At 47.5% G+C, this 22,218-nt stretch overlaps 1 protein-coding gene across 3 annotated transcripts; it reads left to right on the top strand.

The window, feature by feature from the left end:
- Nucleotides 1-539: 539 nt before the first annotated feature.
- LOC103284810 (chemokine-like factor) lies at nucleotides 540-22,015 on the top strand. Of its 3 annotated transcripts, XM_054710004.1 has the most exons (5): nucleotides 543-717; nucleotides 1,674-1,832; nucleotides 5,805-5,900; nucleotides 19,763-19,861; nucleotides 21,708-22,015. In XM_054710004.1, exons 1-5 carry the CDS (start codon nucleotides 655-657, stop codon nucleotides 21,942-21,944), a joined length of 654 nt encoding a protein of 217 aa, XP_054565979.1. In that variant the 5' UTR covers nucleotides 543-654; the 3' UTR covers nucleotides 21,945-22,015. The 3 variants fall into 3 exon arrangements, with proteins under 3 accessions (XP_027998868.1, XP_054565979.1, XP_008138345.2); XM_028143067.2 differs by lacking the exons at nucleotides 19,763-19,861; nucleotides 21,708-22,015 and adding an exon at nucleotides 8,742-8,904 and having other exon boundaries at nucleotides 540-717; XM_008140123.3 differs by lacking the exons at nucleotides 543-717; nucleotides 1,674-1,832; nucleotides 5,805-5,900 and adding exons at nucleotides 9,257-9,694; nucleotides 12,533-12,691.
- The last annotated feature ends 203 nt before the right edge of the window (nucleotides 22,016-22,218 follow it).

The following is a 22,218-nucleotide window of genomic DNA, read 5'->3' as shown; positions in this document are numbered from 1 at the left end:
TTGGCCTGAGGACTGAAGGGTCCCAGGTTCGATTCCAGTCAAGGGCATGTACCTTGGTTGCGGGCACATCTGTGCAGGTGGCAGCTGATAGATGTTTCTCTCACATTGATGTTTCTGTCTCTCTCCCTTCCTCTCTGTAAAAAATCAATAAAAACATTTTTAAAGATATCTGCAATATCAGCTAATGATAAATGCTTTGAGGAGAGGGTGATGGTGGCTACTCCAGACGATGGCATTTGTGATGTCCAGAGAATGGGGTGGCAGGACAAACATTCCTGGACTCCCTTCCTTGCCTCCCCACCATTCCCTTAGGGGGCGCTTTCTGACAGGAAAGTTACTGTGGAGAGCTGGAAAGCGGTTGCCATTGGTACCTGGCAGGGCGGGGCGGGGCGGTGCTCACGTGCTCACAGGGGCCTGGCCAGCTGGCTCCCCGCCAGGCTCACTTTGCAAAAATGCAGCTTGCCAGAGAACAGGCTAGGGCGCATGCGCACTAGTGCGGGCAGTGCAGACACGTGCACGCGCGTGAGAGCGGGAAGGGGACCCCCTAGCCTGGAGGGGCGGGGGTGCGAGGCGGCTGCTGCCGTTGCGGCCCCCGCAGGAGGCCCGGTGGAGGGGGGCTGAAGGGCCAGTGCTGCTGCCGGGTCTGCGGGCGCCATGAATCCGAAGCATCGCCCTTTCTGCTGTAGCGTGAAAGGCCATGTGAAGATGCTGCGGCTGGTGAGGGCCGGCTGCGGGGCGGGGGGGGGGCGGCGTGCAAGGCGCTCACGGGCAGTGAGCTGGGTGTAGAGTAGGAAGTAGAATGCCCTGTCTTCTCTTCCAACCTTGTCTTTATCAAGGCCGCCCTAGAGGCCAGGCATCCCAGCGGGAAGGAGAGAGATAAGGCACGGTCCTCCCCCGGGGGTGCTTTCCACACTCATAAAGCAAAATCAGCCTGTTTACCTGGATGGCCTCCACTTGGACCCCAAACCAGGTCCCCAGGTTCCCAGGTGAGGCAGCTGCCCTGGGACCCCTCAGAAGCCAGCGAGATAAGAAGACTCAGGGGGTTCGGCGGATGCTGTGTTTCTTTACTGTCGGTCAGAAGTTTGATGGGACCCAGCTCAGGGCTCATTCAGCCCAGAGCCTGGAGTGCGGGGCCTGCAGGAGCATTGCAGTCAGTTCTGAACAGACATTCGGAGAGAATGAATCATCATGTGGAGGAAGGTGGCCGGGCTAGTTAGAGAAGTGGAAACTGCCATAGGAGACTACTATGCTGAAGGAGTTCAAGAAAAAAGAGGGAAGGGGGAAAAAAATTTAATTTTAAAGAAGTGACATATAGGAGATGGGGTGGAAATAGTTTGAAGTTACAGGGAACCAGTTCTGCTGACGATGAGGAAGAATTTTATACTGGGAAAGTTCCCAACATTAAATGGCCACTGGGGAAGGTAGTACATTCCCAGAAAGCAAAGGGACCAGGCAGAGATGAGCACTTGGTGAGCAGCTATAGTGAACGCTGTGAATAGCTAAATAAATGGTTTCTGCCGTATGCACACATCCATGCATTTTAGTCGTGCCTTTTAGATGTGTGTATGGCAGAGACTGGTTCATTTAGGTATTTTTTAGAAATGGTCACTTTAACAGCTTACACTTGTATTCAATAACCACTGATGAACCATGTCTGTGCTTTTTCCCTATAGGCACTAACTGCGACGTCCATGACCTTTTTTATCATCTCACAAGCCCCTGAGCCATACATTGTTATCACTGGATTTGAAGTCACCATTATTTTCTTTTTCATAGTTTTATATATGCTCAGACTTGATCGCGTAATTACCTTTTTATTTTGGCCTTTGCTTGTAAGTGTTCCGTTTCATCGTTAAACTTACCTACTTTTTCCTGCCATAGTGAGACGTTTTAATAAACTCCATTCTTTCGTTTTCTTAAGCCTGTAAGGAAATCTCTGATACACTTAGGAAGGAGAAAGGCCACCCACTGCTAAGGTGTTCTGTATTGTCCCTGGGGGAGATTCTCAGGGAACCAGGGGAGTCACGGCACATAAATTCTCCTTTGAACTCCGGCTAAAGTAGATGTGGCTGACCCTTCTCTCAGGAGAATTCACCTAAGTGTCAATCTTGTTAACATTTTTTAAATTAAAGGTCATGGTTAAGTCTAGAACATTCTTAATCTTTATCTTCCTTTTAAATGCATGCTGCTTTGTCCTCAAAGTTGGGGGGTGGGGGAGTAGAGATGGAGGTATCTATATCTTACACATCCCTGATCACTAAATGGAAAATCAAAATAATTTGGGAGGCTCAATAAAGCACATAATTATCTTATTTTAAAAGTCTGCAGTCATTAACGCATCTTGTAGAGCCTTATTCCGTAGCATATGGATCTCATCTGCCACATTCGTAACGTTAGGAATAACTGCCCAGTGGAGTGCCCACACCGTTCCATACGCTGCCAAAATCGGCATGTTGAAGACGTTAGTTAAGGTGCAGATGGTCCTGCAGTCGGGACTATAAGCTGGTTCTAGGAGAAAAAGAATGACTTCAACTCTGTCTCCTCTCTCAAGTCTTATCCCCAGCATCCTATCTCCAGAGGCCTCCCTCCTAAGACCCTCTGCTGCACCTGTCTCCTCCTCCTCAAGTGATCTCCAAGCTGATAACCCCTATGTAAAAAGAGGACTTGAGAGCTATTCTCAAACCAGAAGCATGCCTTAAAGTGGCACCTCCTGAAACCACCATCTAAGGCCAATGATGATCATTTCAGGCTAATCACAAGCTGAGAAATCCCAAAAAGGGTAAATCTTGGAACTAGATAGGACCTTCACAGCATCCCTCCAAACTCCTCCTTCATCCACACTATAGAGCTGGACCTGTCTCAAGGGAGGTCTAGGAGAAGAGATTAAAAGCCTTCATCCGTTGGTCCACAGAGTACATAACATCATCTAGTGGGAGAAAGGCCTACGCTAAATGATCCCAAGGATTTCTTCAAGGAGATGATGACCTTGGTCCACATCCTTTTACTCTTGTGCTCGAAAAGTTGGATAGCTGCTCTTCATATTCTGCTTTTCTGGGGTTATTAAAACTTAACACATGTTAGCATTTCTTTTTCTCCAAACTAATAATTCTCTGGAGCTTCTTACAAGTAATAAACTTGGAGCCCTACATTGAACAGGATGCACTGAGGGGGAGAGTGGACTATGTGTAGCTTCCTGAAAGTGGTCTCTAAATCTCTGAGGATCACACTTTTGCTGATACTGTAATCTTTTCAAAATAATGCTAGATGGCCAACTAAGTTATTACTCCATTATGATACCCAGATTCCTCTCTGCTCTTGATCTAACGAAATCATTTATTCACCAAATATTAAGTCTCTGCTCATCCCAGGTTCTGTGATGGGTTCTTTAATAAGACAAAACACAAATCTTCAGATCTGAGAAACTTTCAGTGTCGCCAGGAAGAAAGGCGGATGAGCAATTCAGTGTGATAGGTGCTGTGACAGATGTGCACCCAGGATGGTGTAGGGGCACCCAGCCAGGGAAGGGGACCCAATCATAACAGGCCCGAGCTGAGGGCTGAAGGATGAAAAGTAGTTAACAGACTGATACAGGGATGGAAGGGCTTTCCCGGTAGAGGGAGCCATGTATGCGAGGGCGCAGCGGGGGAAAGAGCATGACCCTCAAAGACCTGCAGGAAGCTCTGAATGGCTGGAGTATTGAGTTGGAAAGAAGAGAGGGGGAAAGAGTGGAGGCCTGGGAGGCAGTAGGAGGTCAGAGCACACAGGGCTTTGTATGCCCTGGGTTTTAACCCAAAGGCCAGTGAAAGTTTTTGAAAGATTAGGTATCAGCCCGGCCGGTTTTGCTCAGCGGTTGAGCATTGATTGACCTATGAACCAGGAGGTCACAGTTTGAGTCCCAGTCAGGGCACATGCCCAGATGGCGGGCTCTATCCCTAGGAGGGGGTGTGCAGGAGGCAGCTAATCAATGATTCTCTCTCATCATTGATATTTCTATCTCTCCCTCTTCCTTTGTCTCTGAAATCAATAAAAAAAAATTTTTTTAAGAAAGATGAAGTAGCAGAGTGACATGATCAGCTCACATTTTAGGAGATGGCACTGGCGACAGGGTCCATAATGGCTTGAAATGGAACAAAAGTAGAGGCAGGCCTGAGAGATCACATAAAAGTCTGTTACCACAATCCGGGCACAAAACTGATCAAGGCCTGAGAAATGTTAACCTTATAACTAAGAAATGTTAACCTTATAACTAAGAAATGTTAACCTTATAACTAAGGTTATAACAGCTGGAGAGAAAGGGGATGTTAATGAGGTAGAATGGGTAGGACTGAGTAACCAAGGAGAATCATGGATGCCTGCCCTTTAATAACTATCTTAAGAGGAAAATGAGACAGGAAGTATAGGAGGAAGAATAGGTTTGAGGAAGGACCAAGCAGGGTGGTAGGTGGTGAGTTCCGTTTGAGAAATACTAGGTTTTCGTTGCATGTGGGATATTCAGATGGAAACGTTCAGGACAGATCTGAAGCCAAGGAGAGAGGAGTTAGAGCTGCGGCTTTGAGAGTCATCACACTCCCTGGTGATGGAAATCAGCTCGGAGACTGGCCTAAATGGCTCAGAGAGTGTAGAGGAAGCTGAAGCCAAATCTGGGAAATACCAACATCTGGGGTGAGAAAAAGGAGTGGCCAGAGAAAGACCAGCGAGGACCCAAGGGAGACCCACGTCCCGGGGCAGGTGCACCCTTCCTTTTCCTGCGGTGCTCTGCAGAATCTAGAACAGTAAAGCCTTTTGATCCAAAGCCTTTCCTACTCACACGCCCACGTCACTCACAGGAAGCAGGGCTGCCTGTCTGAAGCAGAGCAACATGTCCCGCACCCCGGGGGCACTGACCTGGGACAGTGACCTGGGGCAGGTAGTCTTAGTATCTCCTGCAAATGAGAAGTTCTTTCTTCCTAAGTATATCTAATCGTGACCTGTCCCCATTGACCCTCTTTCTTTCCTATTTTCTTTTGAATCACTACTTTTTTGAGCTACCAGGGTTTTGAAGTTTGATATTTCTGTGTTAATTCCTTCCTGTCTCTAGTTGTCTGTAAGCATACATAAATGATTCCAGAATAAAGATGACTTCCCTTGCCCACACTATCCCCCATTCAAAATGTAAGCTGCACCTCATTAAGCCACAGTTCAGAAGGAAAATGCTTCGCTTCAAGAAATCATAAATGAGCTACATCATCAGAAATGACAGCATAATTGGCCAACCATTGCATAGAGATGTGTGGGAGTTTCTTCCTGGAAATTACCACTTTCTCCTAAGAGTGCACTGCTTTTAGGCTTATTAACTGCATTTCAGTCACATTATAAAGTGGTTTGATTGACAGTGTCGACTACTTTACACTTCTCATATTGTTATAATTGAGCATCCTGACTTCCCAATGCACCATTCTACCTCAAACCTCCCATGTATTAGGTCTTCTACTCCTAACCAGAGGAGTTCCCCTCCAACTACATTTAAGTAAAAAAAAAAAAAAAAAAAAAGCCTATTAAGGAAATCAATGATTGGTGTATTCTAGGTTAAGTGGATTACTAGACGTCCTTGTAGACCAAACACAATATAGGTGTCATTTTACTGTAGCAGTTTGAACTTCTAAAACGATAAACACTAAATAAATTTGTTTAATAAAATGGAACTATGTATATCTTTGGGGAGCTCATTCTTCTGTTTTCCTACTGTGTGTGTGTGTGTGTGTGTGTGTGTGTGTGTGTGTGTGTGATCTTCATGTAAAGCTGACCTTTCTATTCTGCGTTTTCAGGATATTATCAACTCACTGGTAGCAGCCATGTTCATGATAATCATATCTGTGTTGGCACTGATACCAGAAACCACGACGTTTACTGTCCTTGGAGGGGTAAGTGGAGGCTTTCTGGTTTCTTCCTTTAGGTTTGATCAGAATTCACTTTATCTAAAAAATAAGATACAAGAAAAGAACTCTATACTGTATTCATCCTTGGGCCTCTGAGGTCTTACAGCACCCAGTGGCTTAATATTTTTTGTATGAATATATGCCCTGATTAATGTGAAGGAATATGATGTCACAATAAAATGAAGTTAACTAAACAATGAGGCTCCTACATATTTCTCATAGATATGTAGGGCTAGACTAGACTGAGAAAAGCTACAAGAATCAGTTATAATACTTAGCTTTGAGAAACTTCATGTCAAGCAAAATACCATGAATAAGTTTCATAGCTCTCCCTTTAAAAAAAAAAAAAAATGAAAGAAAGAAATACTGCTCAGCTGGTGTGGCTCAGTGGTTGAATGTTGACCTATGAACCAGAAGGTCATGGTATGATTCCCGGTCAGGGCACATGCCCAGGTTGTGGCTCTATCCCCAGTGTGGGGCTTGCAGGAGGCAGCTGATCAATGATTCTCTCTCATCACTGATGTTTCTATCTCTCTCTCCTTCTCCCTTCCTCTCCGAAGTCAATAAAAATATATTTCTTAAAAAATAAAAACGTACCACTTGTTAAGGGGAGACAGACTATTCTGAGCTCAGTTAGTTCTTGTCCAGATCCTTCCTCAGAGGGAATATAATAGATGTCTCCTGATAAGGGAATCGTGGTAGGAAGCCTATTAACTAAAGAATTATTTTGAACTCTGATGAGATACAAATCAGTCTAATCAGACTTTATCCTGGAAAGCAAGCCAAAATAAAAAAAATAAAAAATGTCAAGTAATGTAGTTGAAATAGTCCCACCTGATACCCTTCAAGGATTTTTTTTTTTTAATGTATGTTTATTGATTTCAGAGAAGAAGGGAGAGAGAGAGAGAGAGAGATAGAAACATCAATGATGAGATCGGCTGCCTCCTGCATGTGCCCTTGACTGGAATCGAATCTGGGACCCTTTAGTCCACAGGCCAATGCTCTATCCACTGAGCCAAACCAGCTGGGCAAGATATGTGTATTTTTAATAGGTATGTTTTACTGAAAAGAAAATACATTTTACTAAAGGCTGTAAAAGCAGATTTGAAGAAGAGATATATGCTCTTGAATGAGAGCACTGACCATTACAAAAAATTCCCCTATGTATATTGGAACTTGATACAACTTTTCATTAGAATTTCAACAAGGTTTCTTCAAGGATTTCTTATAGGAGGTTCAAAATCATTTGGCTTTTCTAGGTTCTGATCTAGAGAAGTGAATTAGGAAGTTATTAAATAAATCTCCCTCCTACTTCCTTGTCTTTTCATAGTATGGACTGCTTAGGAGAACTGATCACTCTCAGATAGCCATGTATGTCAGAGTCCATGGCTTTTCATCTCCCTTATTAGGCCCTAAGCAACTTCATGAGGGATGGGAATTACTCTAGAAATGAAATACTGCTACAACAGCAATTTCCCCGGGTGTCTTTAAAGATAATCTTACCCTCTACTATGAAGAAAGAGGGGTCACCCAGGCATAGGATTTACTTTCATTCACTTATTTACTCATTCATTCATTCACTTTTTTTAAAATTGATTTCAGAGAGAAAGGGAGAGGGAGATAGAAACATCAATGATGAGAGAGAATCACTGATTGTCTGCCTCCTGCACGCCCTCTACTGAGGATCAAGCCCACAACCTGGGCATGTGCCCTGACCAGAAATCAAACCGTGACCTCCTGGTTCATAGGCTGGTGCTCAACCACTGAGCCACGCTGGCCGGGCTTGGTGACACATTTTCTGTCTTTGGGATGGCACTGGACTAGAACATGAGCCCTTTCCTCAGGTTACTTAGAGCCTAATGCCAGAGACGGAAGTGTGAACAGCTGTATGTGAGCTGTTGACAGAGTACTTTGGGGCACAGAAAAGAGGAAGCTACTATTCTCTGGCTGTGGAATCAAAGTTTGCCAGGAATCAAGGGGGGAGGGGAGGGTTTCCTGGTGGAAGAACCAGCAATGTGTGGAGAGTGCCAGAGTCATGAAAGCATAGGTAGAAGGCACTTCCTGTGGTCAGAACCTAGGAGGCCATGCTCGAGATTCAGGGCAGAAAAGGAGCGGTGTCTGGAGGCAGAAAGCCAGACTTCCAGGCCTTTAGATGGAGCTGAGCAAACAGCACGCAGGATGCCCCCTCTCCAGCCCAGGCACCAGCTCTCAAATAGCGGCCAGCGCGGGCTTGAAGACCACGCTCTAGTTCATTCCCTTGACCTCCACTTTATTTTCCCAGGGCCCGTGGAGAGCCCCGCCCCGTAGGTGAACAAAGCCAAGCCTCTGAGATAATCTTATCACTCCGGTTCTCCAGAGCTGTCATCACAGCTCCTGGCACCGCCCTTTCATCTTGGAGCCGGTGTTCACCTTGACCCTTTCTCCAGTAGCGTTTGCACCCGGAAAGGCAAACAGTGGAACATTGGAGGTAGACGTGTTGACTGATGACTCAATATCAGCAGTAGGTCTTGCAACAGTACGTTCCAGGAGCAAGTCGAGAGATCGAGGCCAGTCTTTAGTTCAGAGCCCACCCCACTTCACTAGCACTTCCGCTCACTTAAATGATGCTTTCCCTTTCTCCCGGCAGGCACTGGGAAAACCTGGGAGTGAGAATAAAATGGTCCCCGAGTTCCCTTCCAGTTATACCGTAACTGTTACAGTATCAGCAACCCCCGTGCCCCAGCAGGAGAGGAGGCCGCTGGGCAGACCCCTCGGTAAAAACGACCCTGTGTGAGCGACAGCGCCCAGGTGGCGGCCCCAGCGGTGACTCTGTGTCTCTGTCTGCAGGTGTTCGGCCTCCTGGTGGTGGTGTTCTGCCTTGCCGACGCGGCTCTGATCTACCGGAAGCTTCTCTTTAATCCCAGCGGTCCTTATCAGAAAAAAGCTATTCATGACGAAATATAAATTGTGTCATTTTAGAGACCTTTTCAGGATTAAACACATCTCTTTATTTTTTTTTTTTTCCCCACGTGATTTCTGCCGGGGCTTTCCCTCTCGCCTCCATCGGGGAGCTGGAGGAAGAGATGAAGGGACTGGGCGCCCAGCGCATCCCCTGGACTGCACCTTCCGAGAGCGCGGTGGGTGCCTGGATGCCATCGGCCCGGGCTTTCCGCTCCCGGCCCGGGCAGCAGAGGAGCCCGCGGCACCCACTGGCTGGCTGGCAGCACTGAAGCGGTGGGGTTGCGACACCGAGTTCCCACGCCGGGCAACGGCGCAACCCGGGTGGCAAGGAGGGTGGCTGGAGAGTCCGGTTGGTCCTCGGGCAGGGAGAGCTGGTGCGCGCGAGGGATGGGCGGCCGGCAGCCGTTGGGGCGCGACGCCGGTGGCCGTGGGAGAGCCGGCGGCCGCAGCGCAGGGTCAGAGCCGCAGGGCCAACCTAACAGAGCTAAGGCCCGGGGCCCACCATGTCCTCTTACGATAATACGGAACCTGAAGGGGGCGCCTCGGGGCGTCCCGGGCGCAGCGCACCCACAAAGAATCCATCCAAACGCTCAGCGTCGTCCATACGCTCGGTGCAACCAGGACCCAAAGGGAAAACCGCAGGCCCCAAGAAGGCCCCAGGCCAGAAGCCAGATGAACCAGTGGCCCCGAGCAAACCGGAGCTGGATGCCATCAGCGAATCGGAGAAGGAGGCGATCCAAAAGCGCGCGGAGGGCCGGACCAAAGTCCCACCCAAATTCAGGGACAGCATCAAGCGTTTTTTCTTCTCACCCACGGGAGCGTTGAAGATCGTGAGGCTGGTGAGTGGAGAGAGCTGGTGCCTTGGCCGGGCAGGGGCCGGGCACAAGCAGGGCAGATGCAGGCCTCAGCCTTGGGAAACCTCCCCTAGGTCCCCTGGCCAGTCACCCTTGGTTTTGTTGTTTGTTTGTTTGTTTTAATTTATGTTTATTGTTGACAGTATTACAGATGTCCCCTTTCCCCACCCCCGCCCCATGTGGCCTCACGCTTCCTCCTCCCCCTCTTGTTCCTTACACACACTCAAACCTTACTACTAAAGTTGGCTTCTCTTTTTCCTGTCCTACTTTTCTGTTTCTTGGGTTTCCCCTCACAAAGGGACTTAGGGAAGCAATGAAGATGAGAGCAGCAGTGTGTAAATCAGCAAGCACAAATAACAGAACTGACCAATAAAGCTGATAAACCTCTCGCCAATATAATGGGCAAAGCGGGGAGGAGAGGGCATATATTCAAAGTTAGAAACCAGACAGGGAAAAGAATCACAAACCCCCAGGAAACGGAAAGGAGCCACAGGAGTGGATCGCCCAATTATTCAAACTGGTTTGTTTTGCAAATCAGTTTGAATAATGGGACGAAATAGTTGATTTTTCTAGGAAAATGCAAATCACCAAAAGTGATCCCAGAGTAGAGAAAAATCTAAAGAGCCCAACATAAGCGCAGAAGAAAATGAGAACTTATCAAATGAGTATCTTTCAAAAATATATCACACCAGCTTTTTGCACAGGTTAACTCTTTCAAACCTTCAGGGGGGTGTAATTCTGGTACTATTCAAAGTTTTTCAAAGAACAGAGGGAAAAAAATACTTCTGAACTATTGTTACAAAGTCAACATAGCAGTGGTAATCAAAACCTGACGAAGTTCAGAAAAAGAAATCAAAGTAGAAATCTCGCTTGTATCAAAGCAATAAGTATTCATATATTAGCAGACAATATTCATCAGAACTTTTGAAAAATACACCACGAAGAAGAAACATAAGATGATTCAACATTAAAATCATAGTAAACTAATCCCCAATCCTATATAATAAAAGCCTAATGTGCTAAGTGTCCGGTCATCCAGTTGGCCATTCAACCAATCAAAGCATAATATGCTAATGATATGCTAAGGCCCCTCAACTGCTCGCTATGATGTGCACTGACCACCAGGGGGCAGACGCTCCGACCAGTAGGTTAGCTTACTGCTGGGATCTGGCCGATCAGGACTGACCTGGAGCCCTCCCCGGTTGGCCAACCTCCCACATCTCTCCCCGGCCCCGATTGTACACCAGTGGGGTCCCTTGGCCTGGCCTGCACCCTCTCGCAATCTGGGACCCCTCAGGGGATATCGGAGAGCTGGCAGAACAACTGGTTACTATGACATGCACTGACCACCAGGGGGCAAACGCTCAACACAGGACATCCCCCGAGGGCTCCCAGATTACAAGAAGGCACAGGCCGGGCTGAGGGACCCGCCTCCCCCATACCCCTCCCCTCCCCTGCCGAGTACATGAATTTCGTGCACTGGGCCTCTAGTATATATCCTAAGTACAAAGAGAAGAAAATAGTACAAGTAGGGTCCAAAACACATTTGACAAAATCCAACATTCATCTCTGATTGAGAGAGAGAGAGAGAGAGAGAGAGAGAGAGAAAAGACCAGTAAAATAGATATACATAGGTACTTCACTGACATTGTAAAAATAAACCCAAAAGTCAGCATCATATAAATTAAACATCAGAAGTATTCCCATTAAAATGAGGAACAAAGAGGATGCCCACTATCAATGCTGTTACTTAATAATTTTCTGGAACCACTAGTCATCACAATTAGGAAAAAGAAGTAAGAACATTTGAAAAGAGAGACAAAATATATCACTTCTTCCAGCTGATATCTAAAAAACTCAAAGTCAACTGGGAAACAGTTTAGAATAAGGTAACTTCTATTAGCTCATTAGTAGAAATGAGCAAACAAGCACTTAAAATAAAGGAAAATATTTTTGTTTACAACAGCAATCAAAATAAGAATCTAAGATGAAATGAAATAAATGTGAAAGACCCTTATGAAGAAAACTTTAAAATTCTATTGAGAGATATTTAAAAGCCACTAAAATAACAGAAAAGACATACTCTGTTCTTGAATAGCAAGACCAAATTTTGCAATAACTTTTCCAGATTATAAATTAAATGAAACCCCAATAAAAATACTACCAAAAGGCTTAGTTGGGGAATTTGACCAAGACAAGCATGGGAGGCATAAAACAATCTGAGAATGAGTATGGAAAGGTCAGATAATGCGATATAAAACAAATTTCTGTCATTTCAAAAGTACTAGAAAAGTAATCATCTAATCAATGGAGGAAAACAGTCTCAAAAAAGACCCAATTCACTGAAAATTTAGTGTATAATAAAATCTGGGTATTAAGTCAGTGGGGAAAATACTGGTGTTTCCCAATAAATGACGTTGGGATGATCCGCAGCTATTTGGAGAGAAAGCAAGCTAGACTTCTCCATTACTCTATCGAAATCAATATCTACTTTCTCTGCTCTATCTGTATACACACACTTCTTTTGGGTATAAAACATACACTGTTAACAGTGGTTACTTTTAAGGAGTCGGACTAGGGTTGGGTTAAGGGAGGTGAAAGGAACTGGCATTTTTTGCCCTCCTCTATTGTGTGCATTTTTATTATTTGTGTGTATTATTTCATTTCTTAAAAGTACAAAAAATTTAAAAAATAAAGTGTATGTTCAAGACAATACAGGCAATTTCAATATAATCAGATTTGCATTTGACAATTTATGGTGTGTGGGGTTTTTTTTTTAATAGTCCACGTGCATTAAAACAAAACCTGTTTCTTTTACTGCAGGGTCTTCTCATCGCAGCATTAACTTGCTTCATCATCGCGGAAGCCCAAGAGTCATACATAGCAATCACAGTTCTGGAAATCTTCATCGTTATTTTATTTATTCTAATATATATGCTAACCCTTCACCACTTGATGACTTATATACACTGGCCCTTACTTGTAAGTGTTCGTTTTCATAATTCAAATATAAGCTTCGCCCTCGGCCCCAGAGCAGAGGCTCTCTTTACATGAAAACACCAGAGCTATCTCTCCGGGCAAGGACATAGCTGAGCTCTGACAGTGAGGTGCTACCTATCCCCGGGGAGAGACTCGCCTTGGACCCCTCTGTCTACAGGGCAACCAGCGCCCACCCCTGCTGCCACCTCATGGTTCTGAACACGGGGCACTCTGCAGCTCGTCCTAAAGAAGTGTTTCATTCATATAGTCAGTCGGTACACGTTTCTTACCTGTTGCTTGTAAAACAGACATGCTTCCACTTTGCAAACAGCACCCTCTCTAACAGGTTATAAACACCCACACCCCTCTCCACCCACCCCCCCCCCCCCCCCCCAAAAAAAGCAAGACCGGACACGGCAGAGGTATAGAAAATGGTCACGCATGCCCTAAAAGGTTGCAGGAGTCAACCTTTCCATGTGTGTTAAGGGTCCGTACTCCCCAAAGGGTGCCAGATGGTAGAGGATTCGGGAAAAGACATCGCGCATTCTAGCTGCTTCGGCATCCCACTGTCTTTAGCAACTGAAAGTTCCTGAAGCTAATCCCTCCGGTGTCCGATGAGCGCTATTTATTGTGGAGCCTGAGGCTGCATCCTCAGACTAGAGCGGGGATTCAGCTTCCGCTGGGTGTAGACAGGGGCCTACTCCCCGGCTCCGGACCTTCCTCGCTGTGTGAACTTCAGCCTCCGTTTCCGCGTCAGGGAAGGAAGAGCGCGATCACAATCGCTGGGCTCCTGTGACACTTCAACGTGTTTCAAGCCAACAGCACAGCGCTTGGCACACAGTAACGATTCCTTAGGAAGTGTCCAGCAGACCCTAGATTCCAGAAGGTTCTTTTACCTCAAAGGGTGGCTTTTACCAGTTGAGTTGGCACCGCGGACAATCCTCCCTCTTGAGCTCAGACCTCGTCCACACCCCGCATCCTAACGGTACCGTTTTCTAGCCTTCAGGTAGAATTGGTTGCTATGGAGCTAAAGCGCAAATGTTTTCTTCAAGTGTCTGAGGGATTTTCTGAAAAGGCTGCTGAGCTCTCTCTGTCCCACCGAGTGCCGAGCAACAGGAAGCAGACAAAGCAAAGCTCTGAGCAGCTCCCATTGGACACATGGAAGACCCTGTTAGTGGTGGAGTTCTAACCAGGGAGAGGTTTCCCCGGGGGAAACGGAAATCTCTGTCCGTGGAAATGTCCGAGAAGGGAAGGTAAAGTAACTGTTTCTGAGCACATGCCATGCGCCAGATACGTTTTCACGTGTACCACCTTATTTAATCCTCACAACAGCCCGAGGAGGTTGTAGTCACCCCCACGCCCCGTTGGACAGGGGAGAACATTGGATTGAAGGATTGAGTTGCCCGTGGTCATGTGTAGGCACGGAAACTCGGATTTGAACCCGGGTCTGCCAGACTCTAAAGCTCAGATTCTTCGGGGCTTTTTGCCCTGTTGCTTGTGATGGTTTCTCTGTTTCCACCCTCCCTACATCTTGGTTCTCCCCAGAGTCTCAGCATTTTATGTTCTCTGTATCTTGTCCTGTTTCCTCTTGGCCTCCTTCAAATTTGGAGCCAAGGATGGACTGACTGTCCTAGGGATGTGGGGGGGAGCAGGCCCTTGGGAGTGGTGACTGAGGGCTCCACAGCACCAAGGTCAGAGCCGGGGGCAGGAGGATCCGAGCCCTCGGAGAAAAGGTCAACTGCCATAAAGCTGGAGAGAGAGAGCCCAAGGCCCCATGCTGGGCTGCGAGGCCCAGGGCGGGAGTCCAGGGAGTGTCTTAGGCAGAGGCAAGAGGTGGGTCTCCTAAGCATGAACCACGAAGTTCCTGGGAGAGGAGCTATTCTCGCAGTGGTCACGGGCAGCTCAGACCAGCTCTGCACCTTTGCAGGCTTTGGTGAACCCTGATAAAGCCAGGCCCCCTTTTGCTACCTCTGTCTGGGTGAGAGCGTTCTCTTTTCTGCGGATGGCTCCGGGAGCCCAGAGGGTGACTCCGAGTCCCTGCTTGTTCCTCGCTCCTGTCCTCCAGGGTGCAGGCCAGGGCCTGGACCAGCACGTGGATATGCCTGGTGAACTCCCAGGGGCTTCATAGTTGGGAAAGTTGGTCTTACCACAAAGTTTGCCCAGTTATCCTGATGCTCAACTAACTAGCAGCCCACATAGTAAGCAGCCACATACTAACCAACATAGTTGATCAGGTGGTGAGTGATCTAATTGACTTGGAAGGTTTCTAAAAACATCCATCAAAACAAGATCCAAAACTATTCTCTTTTCCTATCCATTCCTTTCCTTCCTAACCTGCCCTTTCAGATTCCATTAGATGAAGGACATGAGTATATATGATTGCTCAGAGGGTAAATAGCTCCCATAGGAAGGGCTTGGCCCGATTTAAAATTTGCTGGCTTAGGGACAGTATTGGTATCAGCCCAGGAGGTGACTAATTGAAACTTCAGAGAGTAGGCGGACTTGGAGACAGGTTGGCATCAAGCTGCAGGAGTCACCTGGGACCTTTACGAAGGGTCAGTGCAGCAAGCCAGAGAACACGTGGCCGGGTTCACACTGCCACTGCTTCAGAACTCGGCACTGGCCTGAAGCCCCGCCCACACACTACAGGGGTCCAGCTGGCCCAGCAGCCACCTTCCGCCCTTCTCTCCAGGCAACATGGTTTAGTGTCCAGGGGGCAAAGGACTAGGGTAAAGAGTGCCGACTTTAAATATGTTTTAATTGAGTTTTAGAGGGAGAGGAAGGGAGAAGGATAGAGAGATAGAAACATCATCAATCGGCTGCCTCCTGCCCATCTCCTACTGGGGATCAAGCCCGCAGCCGGGGCATGTTACCTGACCAGGAATCGAACCGGTGACCTCTTGGTTCATGGGTCAACTCTCATACTGAGCCACACCGGCCGGGCAGGAGTACTGATTTTAAGTGTCAATTTCCTTAAAGGCTCACAGGAAGAGAAAGTTCCTGACTCCCCTATTCCCATCCTTGTTCGGTAAAGGGCTAAGGATGGAAAGTCCCCAGCAGGGAGGTAGAAAGTCTGAGGAATCAAGGCTTAGACCAGGCGTCCTCAAACTACGGCCCGCGGGCCACATGCGGGTGTTTTTGCCGTTTTGTATTTTTACTTCAAAATAAGGCATGTGCAGTGTGCATAGGAATTTGTTCATCGTTTTTTTTTTTAACTATAGTCCGGCCCTCCAACAGTCTGAGGGACAGTGAACGGGCCCCCTGTTTAAAAAGCTTGAGGACCCCTGGCTTAGACCCTCAGCAGGGCAGCACCACACAGTGCTGGCCTCACATAGATGACCTACGAGGTCTGTAGACTCTGGGACCAGATTTGGGCAGCAGGGCCTCCTTCTCTGGAGATATGATGGAGCCTGGGCTTGGGGACCCACACCCGAGTCTCAACTGCAGCTTCTCGCTTGGGTGAAGGCTGTGCCAGGGACCCTGACACCCCTGGGGAGGGTGCCCATCCAACTCTCAGCTAGCCCCTGACTCATCAGCGCAGCTCTGAATCAGAGCGAGTTAGAGTACAGCTTCCCTCATCCCCACCTTCCCAACATGGAGGCACTCTCTTCATTTCTCGACTTCATTACCAATTTTAGCCACCATCGTCTAGTGTCATCTGTCAATATACCCAAGAAATGTATGAACTGTAATCACTGTCTTCTGAATAGCCCATATTTTTTAACACTTCTACATTGTAAAAAATATTACCCAGGATGGTCAGAGAAACTGGGTCCTAGTCAAGCAGATGTTCTTGCCAGTAGAAAGCAATTAAAAAAAAAAAACAACCACCACATAATAAACATAATTTAAAATAAAGCTCTATAGAAGTGATGATTCATAAACTACCAGCAATGTCTTTACATTTAGAAGTGAGAAGCATCAGCTTTAGAATATCCCCTTCAAGTAAGATTCGTGAAAAACACCAGTTCTGGCGATTTCTGATCAGACGCTGCCACCTGTTTGGAGAACTCCAGGCACAAGTGGAACCAATGAAAGTTGCAGCTAGTTGACCACCATCTAATGTTGATTGTGTATAAACGCTTGTTACAAGTACCACATGTCGTAAAGCAAATTTAAACGTTTAACGTTCTTTCTGATAGTGATATTTAAACATAAGCATTCGACATTAGAGCCTCTTTTTCTTTCCCAGTTACAGTTTGACACCATTTTGTTTATCTCGGAGAACAGTCTGAGAGCTTCAAGGAAAATAACTGACAAGTAGCAAACCCATCTCTCATTTTGCTCGGCAGAGGCTCCTTGAATCAATAGGGCATTGAGCCACGGGGGGTCGGGGAGAGGGAGAGAAACGATGATGAATAAGGATGGCATTTACAGGGAAACCAGCCAGAAGTCCATGTTGCAAGGCTCAACTGCAATTTTACCCGATCAAGGAGAACGTGTCTTTGTCAAGGACGAGGCCAATAAGAGGGTCTGTGTCTAAGGCAAAAGGAAGCGGGGTTAGTCAGGAGAAGGCCCTGGGCAATCCAGTCAGACGGCTGAGGGTCAGAGCCACTCACTGGCTGAACAACCCCGCCCGCCCGCCCCCCACCGCAAGTTGCTTCCCCATGTGTGAATTGGGGATAATGAAAGTTCGTTGTGAGAATCAAATGAGATCATGTATTAACACCTTGGCACCGTATGTGACACATAGTAAGTGCTCAGGAAATGTGAGCTACAATAGCAATGTTGGGTACAAGGCAAACATGAGCTCCCAGGACAGTTGAGGAGAGTGCTTCTTTCTGAGGAAGGATCACAGTAAACCGTAACACCCAGTAGTCCACTGAGGGGGTGGAATCATGATGGGGAATCCGAGGCTGGCTGGGGAGGGCCAGTCTGTATTTGGTTTAGTACCAGTATCATTCTTAATGTACTTTCATCCAAATTCACAATGGCCCATGACCACGGCTAGTTAATTTTTATCTTAAAACGTCTACATTCTGCTTCTTAGTTGTAAGAACCCTTGTTCACATCTTCCAATATCTTAGTTTGCAGTCCTCAGGTACAACGCTGCAAACCACCATACCTGCCCCACAATAGCCAGACCTATCAATCAGCCTATAGAACGCACTGGAACTCACTTCCAACCCTCACCAGCCCTGCTCCACGTCCCCCTTACACTGTTACCCTCCAGGTGCCCGAATAATAGACATGAATGCCCTTCTGAGAAGCAGGTTCACATTTGATGGAAAGGCTCCTTGCTTGCCAGTCTCAACAGGAAAAACACTTGGCGTTTGCAGAAAGTTTACTGTCTATGCACACTTTGAGGCCAGATATCACGAATCTACGTGTTGATGCACTCCCACTACCCACTAGACGCCAGGCACTTACCTTCTGCTTTCAGATTCCTTATGCCATGTAATCCTCAGATCAACCCCACGAATCCCAATCATTAGCCTCATATTAAAAATCAGCATGCTGGCACAGAGGGGTGACAAAGCATGCCCCCGGTCACACATCCGGGAACTGGCAGGCCAAAAATGAGCTCAACAAATGACATCAACAAAAAGCACTCTCACCTTTTTTGTCCCATCCATGTTGACCCTCAATGACCCATTCCACAGAAAATGACAAAGATGGAGGCTGCCCTTCCATGCTATGTGGGAGTCCCTGCTGGGAGGCAAGAGTGCGTTGAGTTCTGACTCCACCCCTTGGCAGATACTCAATCTTAGGCAATTTAATGAACCCCTCTAAGCCTCTGTGACAGCCCCTTAATTGGGCTGTAACAACCACACTGACTGTGCAGGGTGCTTATGAGGGTTAAGTGAGATAATGACTGGGAAGTGCTTGGCACCTTGAAGAGCCACTGTGAGTCCATACACTGGATGGCAGGCTCCTTGCTATATCTGGGCAAGGACACCAGACGGGTTGGTACTACTAAGTCAGGCCACTTTAAGACTAAAAATGTTCCAATTAGCTATCTGGGCCATATCAGGATTCTATCACCCTGGGCTGTTGCCCCTCCCCACTGGTGCCACTGACACATGGAATGCCTTCTTCCATTATTGCTCCACCACCAAAGCCCAGCCTCTGCTTATACTCCGGGATGTGCCCCCGCCCATTCATCCTCACCCATTACTTAGCAGTTAAAGAACCCGGTACTGAAATCCAGAAGGAAGGATGTTGACACAGATGTCAGGGCAGACTCAACTGTGGCCATGTCTTAGGAAAGCGCAAAAGTCAACAACAGCACAGGCATTCACTCCAGAATATCAGGCCTGCTCCCCAGAAGGGTTCCTGCCTTCTCAGGATGTGTGAACCTACAGAATAAATATGACCCAACGACTAAAGGATCGGTTCTACCTAAAGATTTAGGAATGGAATTAAATCAGTAAAGTCCTAATCCAAAATTTTCATTTTTAAAATATTTTTATTTATTTCATAGAGGAAAGGAGAGGGAGAGATAGAAACATCAATGATGAGAGAGAATCACTGATCAGCTGCCTCCTGTGCACACACCTCTCCCTACCCTCCCACCCCCATCCCCACTGGCAATCAAGCCTGGAACCCAGGCATGTGCCCTGACCGGGAATTGAATGGTGGTTTCCTGGTTCATAGGTCCATACTCAGCCAGTGAGCCACATCCGCCAGGTCTAAAATTTTATTTTTATATTAAAACAAATTTATTGTGGAATAGAATTCAGAATTAATTTAAAATATAAGGCTTCCAAAAATCATATTTTTGGAAGACCAATTTGGGCTAGGCCCCCAAGCCTCTAGATGTTTTCATGCTCACTTTCTGTGGCCTTGAAGAAACGTCTGATGGAAAAGTTGTCAGCTTTTATTTTTTTAATGGTGTTCTTTAAAGAAATTAAACCCGTTTCTGCTGACAAAGTCCTATCCAGGACCTTAAAGTCACATAAACTCATGTCTCTGGAAGATGTAAGAATGGTGCTGCTGGGGATTCCTCCTAATATTAATCAGAGGGAAAGTTTGCCACAGACATCCATCCTTAGATAGGTAACTGACCAATTTAAATATTTTGTGAAATTACATTTTCATGTAAAGTTGATCATTTTCAATTCTGTATTACAGGATCTTATCAACAGTTTCATTACAACTGTGTTCCTTTTAATAGTTGCCATCTTGACAATACAAGAAAAGGAAAGGAGGCATTTATTCTATGTCGGAGGGGTAAGTAGAGGCCTCCATGACTCCATTGTAGTTGAGTATTTCAGGACTCCTGAAAAAGGAGAACTGGCACACCTTCACTGTTTCAATTACAGAACACCCTCACCACCATCCCTTCTCTTCCCTGCACCAAGAACTTGAGAAGATGTGAAGTTACACAAATTCTAAGCTCATGAAAATCTTCATTCTAATACCCATTTTCCAAATAGGGATAAAAGCAAGTTGTTGAACCCCTTTTGAGAATCATATACACTATTTTTTAAACCATTTGCAACAAGATATTCTTGTCTATAAATAGGACGTTGACTTTTTGGGCTGGACTAGAGAATATTTTAAAAGCGTATGAAAAGAATGATTGTAGGGTGAGGGAGGAGGGAGTGCATTGTCAAAAGTGAGTGACCCAGCCTATTCAGGAAGGAAGGAAGGAAGGAAGGGAGGGAGGGAGGGAGGGAGGGAGTCCAAGGGAGGAAATTACTTTCCAGCATCCAGCAAGTGCCCCACACAAAGCTAGGCTTGTCTATTTGTTTTGTTAATTCTCACCTGAGGATATTTTTTTCCATTGCTTCTCAGAGAGAATGGAAGGGAGGGAGGGAGGGAGGAGAGAGACATAGAGACACATCCATCGGCTGCCTCCCACATGTGCCCCAACCCGACTCAGGACCAGGGATCGAACCTGCAACCCAGATACATGCCCTTGACCAGGAATCGAACCCGAGACCTTTCAGTGGGTTGACTGACGCTCTAACCATTTAGCAACACAGGCCAGACCAAGGCTAGGCATGTTTTGACTCAATCTTGACAACTCTCATTTTCACAGATATGGCACAGGCTGGGATAAACTGAAACTTGAATCCTCATATGAAGGGCACAAAATATGGCAGATTACATGCTTGGAAGATGGTGGGGGCGTGGGGAGGTGAGACTTTGGTTTAAGAGGTTAAACCATGGGAAGAGAAATTAACCAAAAAAAAAAAAAAAAAAAGGTTGAAGTTCTTTGAATTCATTCCATAATCAGTAAATATTTGCCAGTCCCATTGGGTTGTGCCAGGCCTGAACTCCTTTGGGGATAGAATCCTTTCCCCCAGGGGAACTCGCAGATTAGATGGGGCAAGAGCTGCCTGGGGAAAGTTCATTTAAGCAGCCAGGGATTAGGTGACCAGAGAGAGAAACATCCAAGGCAGACAGGAGCTGGCCCCATTTGCTAACTCAGACTCCAAGTCTTCTGCCACCGGCCAGCGGCTCCTAGCGCCTGGTCTCCATAAATTCTTACCTGGATGGCAGGAACCCTCCCCGCTCCACACACACACACACACACACACACACACACACACACACACACAGTCCCCCTGCCTCCAGCCTGGGTCACTGGCCAGTCACCTCTCCATTCCGCAAGAGGGCTTTCTGAGTCCGACCCCCACCTCTCCTCTTGATAAAGTCCCACATCCTGCACCTCCCCAGCCTCAACTCTGCCCCTCCCGCAACCTCTCTCGAGGTCTTAGCCACACCAGATTCCTCTCCTCCCAGCTGGTCCCCTTGGGAACTCCTTCCTGCCCTTTCAAACTTAGCCCAAGAGTCCTGTCCACGAAGGGCCATCTCAGGACCTCAACCCCACCCAGAGCCTCCTCAGTCCAGTGTCCTCCTTCTCTGGGCCTCTCCTGGTGCCTCGTGAGTCAGATGAGGTCGTTAGTGTCGGCAAAACCCACCATTTCCAAAATTCCTTTCCCTGGGAAGGACAGAAAGGGTCGCAGCCGGTAGCGGAGGGTCAGAGAGGGGCAAGAAGACAGGTGGCTCCGGAGCTGCACAGTAACCCCGCCTTTCCTTCCCGCGTGGGGGGCCTTGTGTCCGACAGGCCCTGTCTCTCGCGGCGGCAATCGTGTGTCTCGTGGATGCGACCCTGGTCACCAAGATGGTGAGGAAAGCCATGAAAAAAGCCCTGGGCCTGGAAGGCGAAGCCAAGGCCTCCCCAGCGGGGGAAGAATCCCACCAGCCGCCCAAACCCGAGTCTGAGAAGATGCTCAGCCCTGCGCCCTCGGAGCCACCCACCGTGGGACCCGCGCTGGCAAAGGAGGCCGATCCCGCGCCCTGAGCTCACACGCCGTCACCCGTGTCGGCCCACACACGTGATCATAAAGTCAGGGCCGCTGAGCCGGGAACGCTGCTGCTTCCACGTGTCGCCTTGTGTCCAAGTCCAGTTGCCGTTTCCCGCCCAGGGCACCGCGGTCTGCGGGGGGGGGGGCACCCGAGGCCCTGGACCCCGCCCTGCTGCCCGCCAACCCAGCCCCGGGCCGGGCCACGAGGGACTGGGAGGGGAGCCCCGGGCGGAGGCGGGGCCCGGGCGGTGGGCGTGGGGAGGGGGCGGG

The sequence above is a fragment of the Eptesicus fuscus genome, chromosome 21 (assembly GCF_027574615.1).
Source record: "Eptesicus fuscus isolate TK198812 chromosome 21, DD_ASM_mEF_20220401, whole genome shotgun sequence".
In the NCBI taxonomy this organism is placed as follows: domain Eukaryota; kingdom Metazoa; phylum Chordata; class Mammalia; order Chiroptera; family Vespertilionidae; genus Eptesicus; species Eptesicus fuscus.
The sequence above is the reverse complement of the archived record's forward strand: the minus strand, read 5'-3'. Positions and strand labels throughout refer to the sequence as shown.